Source organism: Haplochromis burtoni, unplaced genomic scaffold (genome assembly GCF_018398535.1).
Source record: "Haplochromis burtoni strain Fernald_Lab_line unplaced genomic scaffold, NCSU_Asbu1 Contig_191, whole genome shotgun sequence".
Classification (NCBI taxonomy): domain Eukaryota; kingdom Metazoa; phylum Chordata; class Actinopteri; order Cichliformes; family Cichlidae; genus Haplochromis; species Haplochromis burtoni.
The window spans coordinates 338,924-352,460 of NW_024582552.1; the positions used below are offsets into that span (position 1 = coordinate 338,924).

The 13,537-nt window shown below is 41.0% G+C and overlaps 1 protein-coding gene across 1 annotated transcript; it reads left to right on the forward strand.

The window, feature by feature from the left end:
* The first annotated feature begins 5,337 nt into the window (after positions 1-5,337).
* On the forward strand, positions 5,338-12,345 carry pou4f2 (POU class 4 homeobox 2). The gene is made up of 2 exons (XM_005935067.2): positions 5,338-6,233; positions 6,558-12,345. Exons 1-2 carry the CDS (start codon positions 6,009-6,011, stop codon positions 7,485-7,487), a joined length of 1,155 nt encoding a protein of 384 aa, XP_005935129.1. The 5' UTR covers positions 5,338-6,008; the 3' UTR covers positions 7,488-12,345.
* Positions 12,346-13,537: the final 1,192 nt, after the last annotated feature.

Consider the following 13,537-nt stretch of genomic DNA (forward strand, 5'->3'; position numbering starts at 1 on the left):
CAGCGTGACAGCAGAGAGCTTTTTAATTTGTCGGATCAGATTGTGACACGCTCCATCACAGGATGGAGGAAATCTTTTCATTTGTGCAGAAGAGAGTGGGGGAAAGGAGGTCAATTAGCATCAGCCATTAGACAACTCAGTGACAAGCAATATATTACTGTGCGGGACAGTCAAACTAATGAGAGAGGCAGCAGAAATGTTCATCCAGGTCAGACACAATTCTACAACCAGCCTGGTACATTAATCACTTTGTATAGCGGTTGACATATGCATTCTTCCCCTCATATGCACTGCCTTCCTCACCAGCACCTTTTCTGCCATTTGAAGTCTCAAAGGAATGACTGTCATGTCAAATATTATCCTACAGAGCCGTGTGAGTCCATGATAAACCAAACGGATTCAGTTTACAGTTAAAAAAAACAACAAATGTGCTTTGTTACATATGTAAAATTTTGTTCATTCTGTCCTGTTATTTAAGGTTAATCTGCAAAATGTGGTCAAAACTGTAGGATACGTTACCAGATGTGAGGATGACCACGCATTTTTAGAGCTCACAAAGCCTGCCTACACTGTGATCTTTGCCAAAAGCAGCATGAAAGAAAGGATCTCATTTTATCAGCAGAGGCAGTCTCAAAGTGAGTTTTTTTTTCTCTTTTCCCTTTGCCAGGCAGGCTTTATTTGACTGACTGTCAGGTATCACGCTCCTCTCTCGATATTGATCTGAAGTACCTAAAGGTATGTGACATCATTATGAGGCTTGACCTTATCATCTGCTGCCCTGCAGCCTATAGGCAGGGCTGGGCCAGAATCTAATGCCTCTCCCCTAAAGGTTGGCATCTGGTGCGTAATAGGGAAATTGGTGCTGGTGTTATTTGTTTTCCTGACCTCTTAGCCTGAGGTTGACTTCACTACTACACCAGGTTAGCTGGTTTTGCTGTTGGCAGCAGTAAAGGAATCAACGGAAAGTGATGAAATTAGCAACACCGGTGTAATGTAAATGTACAAATAAATAAACAATGGAAATAATTGTGGAGTCTAAAAAGCAGCATTTTACCATGTTTCTATATTTGAAATGGACGTGTGCAACGTGAAGGGTGATACTTTCAATGGTGTAACCCTCATATGATTATCAGCTGACTCTGCAGTTTGTTGTTTTTGTTTTTCAGCCTTTACGAATCACTAATAATTTGGTTCATTCTCTCAGCCTTCATCAGTTTCAGTCGCTTTTATCTAAACAGCTCAGAAATCAAGTGTAAGACAGGATGCATCTGAATCAGCTGCACATTTATACACTAAGAAGACCCAAAATATCTCCAAGAGAAGTCGGAGACCAAAACAGAGCTAAAAGAGAGACTGTAGGGTTAAAAATAACACAGTCACGTCCTACAACTGCTCGTGTGTAAACAACCGTTTGCCTGCACATTTGCCCGCTTTTTAAAGTTAACATGTCAGATCTTGTTCCACTGACCCCAAGCGGCAAAAGAAAAAATAGTTTCCTGCAGATTTGTAAGTCAAGTTCAGAGAAAGCCTCCTTCCCTCCAGCTTTTTGGACTGCAAAGTCAGAAAAATGTCCAAATGTTTTTCTTTCTCAAACTACCCATAAAGTCATTAGTTGTCATTAATCTCTGGCTCTCTTCCACAGCATGCCTTTTGTCCTGTCATTCTCCCCTCATTCCAACTAGGTCGCAGCAGATGATCGCCCCTTCCTAAGCCTGGTTCTGCTGGAGGTTTCTTCCTGTTAAAAAGGAGTTTTTCTTTCCCACTGTTGCCAAAGTGTTTGCTCATAGGGGGTCATATGATTGTTGGGAGTTTCTCTGTTGTATTATTGCAGGGTCTACTTTACAATATAAAGCGCCTTGAGGTGACTGTTGTTGTGATTTGGCGCTGTATACGTAGAATTGAACTGAATTAAAACATAATTTGACTGTCTCGCAAACTGTTGATGCTCATACTTTGCCCCATGGAGAGATCAAATGCGCTTACAGTCGAGCTGCGATTCTGGAGCAGTTTTTGAACCCGCTTTCATTATCTCAAGTGGCGAGCCACTTGTTCCGCCTGAGAGCTACAGTACAGTGTGTGACATTTAGTAAATCCTGAAAGCTTCTACCTTTTGTTGTATGCATTTTAACAACACATTAAAGCCTGAATGTTCCTCGTGGAACCTGTCACATTTCCCAGGTAAAGCAGATGAATAAATAAAACGCTGCTTTTGGTGACTGAAACACATCCCCCCCCCACCCCCCACTCTCGTTTTTGTGTGTGTGATTTGCTGTTGCCTTGAGTTAGATCCTGATCTCTTTGTAGACCCTCTCCCAACAAGCATTGACCTTCTGCTCCAGCATGTAAAGAGCTCCACGAGATCAGAAAAGGTAGGGGGAAGCTGTGAATAAAGGCATCACCACTGCGAGCAGTCGAGAGACTTCATCCACTTCACTCCACACTTCTCTCCCTCTCCTCTCTGCCTCTGCCTCACAGTCGAGCTTTATCTCTGTGTTCAGTCTAGGAGCGGAGATACCTTGTTGGCGGCACAAAGGAGCGGTTCTGTAATAAAAACAGCTGTCTCTGGTGGTCTTGGTGTAATTGGGATTGTTAACGTGGAGAGCTCCTGAGGGAGGCTGAGAAGAGTATGTCTTTGTGTAAAAGCACACAGACACCTCTGCAGCACTCCTTGATTCGAATGTAAGTAAGAGAGTGAGGAGGAGGAGGAGGAGGAGGAGGAGGGGAGAAAAAAAGCAAACAAGTCACCTGAGTTATATCAAGCCTTGCTGCATGTGCTCCCTGTTTTACTTTTTGGCTTTACTTTTATTTTTAGATGGAGCAGATTTATTTATATATGTATGTAGCAAAGATCCTTGAAGTGCTAGAAGTCTTTTTTTTCCTTTTTTCTTTTTTTGCACAATTACACTGAGGCTATATGTTTTTAAAGGCAAGGTATGTGCAACTTAAACAACTATGTGTTTTTTTTCCTAATAGCAGCATTGCCTCAAATTACTGTATCAGTGTGATGATATAAATGGAGGGAAAACTATTTGAAACTGGAGGAGCATTTGGCTAACTATATGAAAATGTTGAAAAAACTCATATTTACACATCAAAATATTTTCACAGTGTAAAAATAAAATTGAAAAAATCAGAAATGCTATTCTGATTAATGCATTTTATTTTCTTTAATAAAATATTGTCGTGAGTTAGATGTAATAATTTATTTATTGTTGATGAATGATTAAAGATAAAAATTGAAATGCTGCACATAATGTGTTGTTTATAATTAAAATTTCTATAAATAAAAAAAGCAAAACAGTAATACGTTAAACCAATACAGTAAAACAAATATAACAGCTTAAAAAAGAAAAGGGGGGAAATATGTGGAATCGCAGCTTAATTGTGTTTCTGTTTGCCATGACAGACCCTTCAAAGGTAATTCTGTTAAACATTCTGACACTGTGTCCTCCCTCAAACGTGAGAAAGCTGTTGGCAAAGGAAGTAAAAGCCTTAGGTATGTGAACACACTCGCGAAAGTGTTGAAAGTGCACTTCAAAGTCAATTGCTTGGGAGAAGCTGGGGCTGATTTATTTGACTTAAGATATACTTTTTTGTGTGTTTCATTGTGGATGAAATTTTCATACACCGATTTAGAGGTGGTGAAATATAAATGATTTCTTTAAAGTTTCATCATAAATCAGTCTGTCGGTGTATGTGAGCAGACACTGATTGCTCCTTGATGTCTCCCGAGCCTGATCTCTGTCTCCCGAAGTCTGGAGGTGGCTCCAGCAGCGCCTGTTGTCCCGCTGGGGAACAACATATTTCTGCAGCTGGATGGCTCTCTTGCAGTGTGCAGCAACACCAACAGGCTTGTTGTGGCAGCCATGGGGACATATTAAACGTATGTGCGCATTAGAAAAAAAACAGCGAACATGGCATCGAGTCGCTTGCAAAGACACACGCTGTATTCAGGAAAGCGCGTTTTTAATCGCGGCTGTAATATCTGTATTTTTAAAAAATGAAGCTGCAGACACAAAGCAGAGCGGCGAGATGCAGACTTTAATTATAAGAATGAGAACAGACTTAATGTTCTTTGAAAAAGGAAGTGATTAAATGTGGAATCCCGAACATTTGATATTAGTAACACATTTAAGGAGATTAGTGATCTTTTCAAACACATCATCGCCTTACACCTGTCACAAGAAGTGTGACAGGTGTAAGGCCGAGTGTCTCTGTCGATCTCTGTCTAAACACAGTTATATACTATTATTAATATATATATATATATATATTATATTATATATATGAATAATGTAAATATATTTATCTATATATAAATATATATATATATATATAGTATATATATATAAAACGATTGAATATTTCCACTCTCCTTTAGCTTAGGCTACTTGGAAAACAATTAGCTGTTTCTATAGACGGAGCCATATTAAATAAATTAGGCACCCCTTGTTAATTACAACGTGATTAAACGTTTTAATTACGTTACCGATAATGTGGCGTAATTAGCAAAGAGATAAGATAATAGGCTGCTATGACAAGTGTGTGGATTTACAATTTAACGGTGTTCATTACTTTAAAAGGAAAAATCCACTTTTATTGTCATTCATTAACGTGCAGCCTTTACGCATAGATTCCAACGTAGAGGAATAACAAAAAAAATTCATTAGGTACAATTCGTGATTCTTCAGGTATTTTCTTTTTTTTCAAGATTACAAAATATGGTTATGTATTTAGTATAATTTCATATGATTTTTACTTTGGATGCTAAGATAGTAATCGAGTCACTTGCCATTCCTGTTTCAAAACTCTGTGCAACCTTTAGTTATCGTAGTAATCAGTTTTTTCCCCTTTACTATAGCGGAAAAACTTGTGTAAAGGGGAGCTGTCCCTGTCCGTCGTGATAATTTACTCCTATTGCTCCCTCCGCGTTCAATATTTCCATGTAATTTTTTAAATTCAAGATTTTAAAAATATATAAATATTTTCTGTTACAACAAACCGGGATTCCGACTTTTATTGGACACGGTGTTGGTAACGAGGTGTTGGTGGTGTTGGTGATGAAGTAGATTCATTTGAAATAAATGCCTTGTTGCAGACTGCCCATGCGCAGAGTCCCCAGCGGCGGCGGCTGTGGTGGTGGTGGTGGTGTGGCTAATGAAGAATAATAAATCATGAAAGGGTTTTTTTTTCAGGTGCGCTCAAAAGGGTGTGTGTGTGTGCGAGTGTGTGAGTGAGTGAGACACTGAGAGCGCTGTAGAGAGAGAAGGGAGAGGGTGTGTGTGCGCGTGTGTGTGTAAGAGAGAGAGCGAGAGAGAGCGAGAGAGAGAGAGAGCGAGAGAGAGGCGGAGAGAGACTCAGTCTGCCCTTCGCCTCAGAGCAGAGGCAGTTCGGGTCCCCGCAGCATTCAACGTAGTCGAAGAGGTACAATACAGAGACTGTCATCGCCATTACTTCTCACTTACGGTCATATCAAGACGGAAACTTTTGAGGGGAAAAAATAAACAGGTCAACGAGAACGGCAACAGTTTTCAAACTTGAAGTATTTTTGGAAATCCTAAGAGACGGAGAGAAACTTTTTTTCTTGCTGGCGTCGTTGATGAGGAGCTCTGCCAAAAATAATCCAAGGCACACAACAACAACAACAAAGAAAACATATTGTGTAGTTGTGAAGGTGGGGGGCAAGCTGAAGGAGAAAAGGCACAAAGTGTTTTTGAACCATTGCGCCACAAGTCCACAACGGGAAGAGGTATCATCGGCGCTCGGCTGCATGGTTTGTTGGCGTCTGTGATATCTCATTCGCCACAAAAAGACGAGACGCCTCTCCGTTACCTCCGCGCGCAATAATAAATAGATGTGATTCAGTGTTGGACGACCGTCTTCAGCCGACACTTTATTCGACAGTGACTTGAGATTCCTGCGAAGCAATTGGGCTTCAACTCCCGACCAGAGGAGGCGGAGTCTTAACTTATTAAAAGGAACTTGCCGAGGCTTGGACGCCCGCAAATATGATGATGATGTCTCTGAACAGCAAGCAGCCTTTTGCCATGGCCCACGCCAGCTTGCCCGAACCCAAGTACTCGTTGCATTCCTCCTCGTCCTCCACTCTGACTTCCAATGCACCTTCGTCCTCCTGCTCATCCTCCCGACACAGCAGCACCATCATCAGCAGCAGCGGCAGCAGCAGCAGCAGCTCGGAGGCGATGCGCAGAGCCTGTCTCCCAACCCCACCGGTATGTATTCTGCATAATCACTGCTTAAAGGCACATTTTGACAGCCCACTTTTTTTTCGTTGCTTGATGTTTTTTTCATGTCTGCACAGCAAATCACCCAACACCTCCATATTTTTTTTCCTCCTCTCTGCTCAACTTATGTATTCAGTCGGCTTTGCCTTTCGTATTAATTTTTATGACCTGGGATGTTGCATGTGTCTTGTTTTGTGTGCTCCCTCCTTTTTTAGGATTTCTTTTTTTCACATTCTGGAAATGTTTTAAACCGAGGAGTGGAGGGAGAATTCCCTGCTGACAGTTATGTGTGCATTCTATTTGCAATTGCAGAGCAATATATTCGGAGGCTTGGATGAGAGTTTATTGGCCCGGGCTGAAGCTCTAGCGGCGGTGGATATAGTCTCGCAGACCAAGAGCCACCACCACCCACCACATCACAGTCCCTTCAAGCCGGACGCAACCTACCACACCATGAACACGCTCCCCTGCACGTCGTCTTCCTCCTCTTCCTCCTCGGTGCCTATCTCTCATCCATCCGCCCTGGCTGGCCACCATCACCACCACCACCACCATCACCACCAGCCTCACCAGGCACTGGAGGGGGACCTGCTGGATCACATCACCCCTGGACTGGCACTAGGAGCCATGGCAGGACCCGATGGCTCGGTGGTTTCCACGCCTGCGCACCCTGCCCACATGGCGGGCATGAACCACATGCACCAGGCAGCTATCAACATGGCTCATGCCCACGGGCTACCGCCGCACATGGGCATGAACGACGTGGACGCCGATCCAAGGGACTTGGAAGCCTTCGCGGAGAGGTTTAAGCAGAGACGGATCAAACTCGGGGTTACCCAGGCGGATGTAGGGGCAGCTTTAGCCAGTCTGAAGATTCCTGGGGTGGGCTCCCTCAGCCAAAGCACCATCTGCCGATTCGAGTCCCTCACGCTCTCACATAACAACATGATCGCTTTGAAGCCCATCCTGCAAGCGTGGCTAGAAGAAGCCGAGAAATCACACAGGGAGAAACTTAATAAACCCGAGTTGTTCAACGGCGCGGAGAAAAAGAGGAAGCGCACGTCGATAGCCGCACCGGAGAAGAGATCGCTGGAGGCCTATTTTGCCATTCAGCCGCGTCCCTCCTCGGAGAAAATCGCAGCAATCGCAGAAAAGCTGGACCTGAAAAAGAACGTGGTGCGGGTCTGGTTTTGCAACCAGCGACAGAAACAGAAACGAATGAAGTACTCTGCATGCGTCTGAAAAAAAAACAACCCACCACCCTCAAAAAGACTTGGAACTGTTTAGAGATGATTTGTATCATATTTCCTATCTCACACGTTTTTTTCAATCATCGATGACTTTGTGCTTTGAACTTTGAAAAAAAAAATCCTGAAATCGAACAATGACTGACAAAAAAGAAAAAGAGAGAAAAAACTCGAGAGAGGGAGAAAGAAAAAACAGATCCAGTCACGTCTTTTACTCGCTGAGAGGAAGATGTGGAGTCAAGTAAAGCGTCGTTTGACAGAGCAAGTAAGACCACTGTTTCCACACTTACTATGCTTCACCTTTTTAATGCCAACGCAGTATGACTTACAGGACTCTACGCTTTAATTTGTATTTATAATTCATTTCAAATGGTGACTATAGTTTGGCTTAGAACTCCCACCTTCCCCACCCTCAAAGTGAAAATAGCGGGGCCATTTTACTCAAAGCACTTGGTTGGTGAATATTGGTGTTTATATTTTTGGCTTATAGGATAAGCTATATCCCCCCACCCCCCTCCAAGTTCATGACAGTGCAGTCTGACATTTATTCAGGGTCCACGAGGGGGATTAAGAGGACCACACACCACTTGTTCTTTTAAGCTAATATTAGATTACTGCCAAATATCCTTGTGTAAATGAATAACTTCCTTGTCTCTCTCTCACACACACACACACACACACACACACGCACACACACACTTCATTTTGTGTCTAAATGTGTTATTAATTCCACTTATTTTTGTTACCACATGTGCTCAAAGTCGGGGATCTATTTTTCAAGATACCCTGGGTTTGGATTAAGTTAAGGTTAATATTATTCTAATTATTATTATTATTATTATTATTATTATTATTATTATTATTATTATTATTATGCCTCATGTGGGATTATCAAAACAGGGTGGCTTCTACAGATCTTTTCGCTATTTAAAAGAAAATTTGATTTGTCGCCGGCTACAATAAGTTTACAATCCAGCGTGGGCCGGTGTCTTATGAAGTATTTATTGAGTGAGGTCATGTTTACTTCATTATATATTTATTGGGATTTCCCCCCACCCACCCACTACCACCCCACCCCCTTCTCCTCCTCCTCCTCGTTTTGCTTGAGAAAATCAAATTCTGACAGCAAGTTAAGCGTGTTGTTCTGGTTTAAGGGGAAACGACTGTAAAACGTACGGTCACAAAATTGTTTTTGCGACTTTTAACGTCTGAGATGGTACAATCGAGATATATATGAGATAGTATTCTGTTTTTATATTATTTTATGTATGTTTTCCCCCCCCTCTCCTGCTATTTATTTGTATAAATATACGCGCATCGTTATGGAGTCGTTGCTTGTTAAATCACCTTGTTTAAGTAATGTTTTGTTTTTGTTTTTGTTTTTTTGTTTTTCTTGAAGAGAAAAAGAAACAGCTTCATGGAAGTATACGTGTACAATGTAAATATTTCATTGGAACCAGTCGATGCACATAAATATATCCGTACAGGTTTTTGCTGTATTGCTGTTTAGCTGAGGTAACTTATTTCTGTAATGTATGTTGCTTTTGGTTCGCTGGTTAAATAATTCTATTAATTTATTACATCCATGTAATTTTAATTAATTTATTTATTGAACTGCAATATGTGTTTCATTAAAGAACAAACTTTAACATTTAATCGGACGTTTTTCCATGACTACACTGTGCAAAGTGGCTCTCCCAGACATATTAATATTCTTTTATTTATTCATCTATTTATTTATTGATGAGGAGGAGGGAAACGGTTTAGCTGTGGGCTACGCAGCTCTTTTTTTTCTTCTTCTTCTTCTTTTTTTTTTTAGAGATGGCTGGTGGATAGAGCAGACGTTATTGGAGTATTTTTACTTCAAATACCTCTCTCTTTTAAAAAAAAAAATGACATGACTTGTTGGTACCAAAATGTGTCCAGGTTGTTTTATTTATAACACAACATGTGGACTGTCACAGTCCTTATGAGCAAGGCATAACCACCAACCCCACTCCCTATACCCAATCTGTTCTCTGGCTTATCCGGGCAATATAAGAGCATGAGATGAATACCAAAAATTAAAACGTGAAATTGCTTTTCTTCTTCTTCTGCTTCTTCTTCGTCTTGCCTTTCTGGTTTCGCCACCCTCCTCCAGGCCTAGACATAAAGCAGGCCCTACAGGAACCACTTCCCCTCTATTCCATCAACGTTAAAGACACACGTGGCGTCTCCACTGACGTGCTGCCAGCTTATGTAGCTCACTGTTGCCTTACCTGAGAGCAAATGCTAATATTCTATTAGAGCCTAATCAGGGGGTCTGTGGAGAGCTAGATGGGTCCCTGGAGCGCAGACTTGCCAGATGTCAGCCCGCCAGAAAAACAGCTCGCCTGCCAACGTGCCCGACTCTATTTAAATACACACTCCAACATGCTTCGCTCGTGCATGCGGGCACACAGGCTTTGAAGCACAACCTTTGGTTCGTAGTTATCGTTAGATATGAGGAAGAGGAGGGTGATGTGATGTCCACATATTTTGTTGTTGTCGTTTTGTGGGGGGTCTTCGGGGCTTACTGGTCTGCTGGTTTGCTGAGCGCTGAGCAAGCGTTTCAGCACCATGGACAGATCCCTGACAGGCCGGAAGAGCCAAATATTAGCATTTCTGAGACCTGTCATCCACCTTTACACCAATTATTTACATCACGTGGAATGCATTTTCATGGGATTGTTTCTGGATCACTTCAAACTCATTATAACAGTAAAACAAAACAAAAAACCCAGGATGAAACGAGATGACTTTTTAAATACTTTAAATCTGCTTTAGAAAAATTACATCAGGTGATTCTCAACATATTTTTATAGATTTAAAAAAATATTATTTTACACATGCAGTCTTTCCAAAGAGTGTCAAACAATATTTCGTGTAAATGACATAAAAGATCCACTAATATCTTAATTAATTTAAATGTGAGGAGTGCACCGTTCCTCTGTATTTACACACCTCATTAAAATTAGTCCTATCTGTAAAGCAGCGCCTTCATTAAAAAAAGAAAACTCATCCATAAACCAAATATGCTGAAGCGCCACCCTCGTGACATATTAAGGGTATCAAAACGACCCTATTAATGAGACAGCGGTGATGGTTCATCAATTAAAAGATGCTCCTGGTGAGTGCTTCTAATTTCCCCTAAACGAGCCATTCACTTAATACGTTAATAAGAGCGAATTATTAAATTACACATCGAATTATGAAAACCAGATAATTATGAAGAGCGAGTTAAGCAGTCATTAGCCATCCCTGTTAATTACCGCTGGTCAGGGAGGGCTGCCGAGTGAGTGTCTCATCGGGAATTGAAATTAACTTTATGCAGTGAGCCTCGCTGCTGCAGCTCTGCACAGGAAGACAGACAGACAGACAGACGGGCAGGCAGCGGGCAGCTTCTTAACCAGACGGCTATCGCCTGTTTGGTTTAAACATATTGGGCGAAAATCGATCTGGATTCTTTGATAGCGAATCAATGTGACCCCAGCACCGAAAAAATACGCACACACACATAAAGAAAAGGCCCAAGTACAAAGAAGAAAATCGAAGGTCTGTTTTTTTCTTTTCTTCTTAGACATAAAGGCGATATATATATATATATAATAAACATTTGAGCCAAAACAATTTACCTTAAAGTCACAGACACGTCTGCTCAGACCACGCTGCACGGGCTCCATACATTGAAGCACACGCGTAAGAAAGACACCGTGGGAGCCTTCTACAAAACGAAAAGGGCAGCGCTGTTTCCTTTTGTTATAATTACGCCCTCTGTTTTATTTTTCTCTTTCCCCAGAACAGTTCCCCCCTCTTTCACAGGGATACTGATGAAATTTTAATGAAGCCAGGGACTGTCGGAGCTCCGCCCGGGGACCTGAGAGTAGAATATTTTAACTGTACATTTACGCCAAGTGTCTGCCTTCAAAGACGCGACTGCTCTCGAATTAGACGAACTGTGAGCCATAAAGTGAACGCGCCGCGCACCACGCAATCCCGTATTTATCATCTGTTGGCTGCTCCACGCCTCCAAAATACTGTACAAAAGCCCCGTCAGATGGCCGCTTGAATGCGAAGCGGCACACGCTATTTGATAGTGTCGCCAATCAGTTGTTGTTGATGCAATATTAATCAGCCATCAATAGTCATTAGTTTGTTAAGTGTTCCCCAGAATCTAATCGATGGAGTAGCACTGGATGGCTGGAGGAGGTTGGTGGGATACTTTCTGATCTGGGATGGCATGCAAAGGAGGGAAATCCACACTCTGTGTGCCAGTGAAACATAGCCCTTCTCTCTCTCTCGCTGTCTCTCTCGCTCTCTAATACACTAGCTAACGCACGTGCACGTACAACCCAAATCCACGTGCACACTCCGAAATCATCACGTCTTTAAACGCTGTGTTGTTCGTCAGATGGGTAAGGCTAGATTGTTAGGCAAGCATCCACTTTACTGAAATTGTAAACTTGAAGCTGATAAAATGTTTATTTCTTAGTAAATAATCATGAAATAGGATTTTTATTTTCCAGTGTGGTGGTAAAAAGTGAAGCCAAAACGTTTGCCTTTTAAACCCGAACACTTTCAGAAAAGGCCCGCGCTGCATAGCCTTTATTTTGAAATCTAACCAGAAACGAAGACTCGCTATCCGCACATGCGTCAAGAATACGCTCTTCATTAAAAATGTATGACGCTGCTGCATTTAAACTCGTACCTTTATTTGAAGTCATTCATATTTTTTGATGAACGAAATAAAAGGAAAGGTGATGATTTCTAAACCGGGAGCAATAACAAGAGTGGCAAATTAAAACCGTAGCATAGCAAGAAATTATAAATTACAATTTCTGTGAGGGGAAAAATAGTTTGTTTGTTGTTTTTTTTTAAATAAAATAAAAAAACAGAAAGAAAATCCCCGTTAATTTAATAGCATAGGAAACATTCATAGCCTTCAACTAAAATAGCTCAGGGGCATGATTAGAGGGTGGGTGTTGAGAAGCCACAGTCACCCCTGACATTTGGCTAACACCAAAACAATGATTTGGGATGCTAAACCAAGTTCCTACCTTCCCACCCCCCAGAGCGTTTTCACATCTCCCCTACATTTGTAAATGAAAACAATAAACTTTCTTTTATTCTTTTAAGGAAAAAAAAAAGATTTCTTTCTTTGCCTTCATTGTTCGTCAGGCTGGAGCAGTTTTGTGAATTTTATTTTTTCCTCATGAAACTAAATGAATATTTGAATGCTTTCGCTTGAGGGGGAATAATGTCTACCCCCCACTTAGACTCTTTCAATACAGTTATCTCCAACATGGTGAGCATGTTTTAGACTTTATGAAGGACAGATTATATGTGTTAAATAAATTTAGCATTTGGATGTGAGCAGGGTTTGTCAATATAGATAACAATAAATAATTAATTATATCCTCAATAGAAAAGTCTTCCTATTAGGATCCAGAGCCTGCTGTGGTACAAATTAATCTCTTGTTGTAATAAAGTTCACCATTACGTCATAAAAAAAAATATCCACATGGATTTTGCAATACAGCTTCGTACCGCTAGGGGCGTGCAGGTGCAAAATATGGAATAGTAATTAACTGTAACGTCAGTGGAGGCTATAAAAAGCTACTTGGTGGGAAAATATATTTGAACATTTTAAACACATCATTTTAGTGAAATCGACTTGACTATGTGTAAAAATATATACCAAAGAATTATATTTTTGGTATATATTAAACATTAAACAATATTTAAAAAAATCCTCATTAGTTACTTTTGAAGCAATATTCAATTAAGGCTTTGTAATCCCGATATCATCTTCACTGATCCTTGAACATATTGATTTTCAGATTTTTGTAAAGTGTAGTTCACGTACCGCTCCGTGAATTTATATCACAAAGGTACACAATGCTGTGGAAATGTGGTAAAACCTGAACTCTCTGTGTTATGTGTCACAGAAAAATCCAGTTCATAAGGGTGTGTGACAGGAGTGTGGAGTCATGTGATGATATGAAGCATATTTTAGAAATGATACAA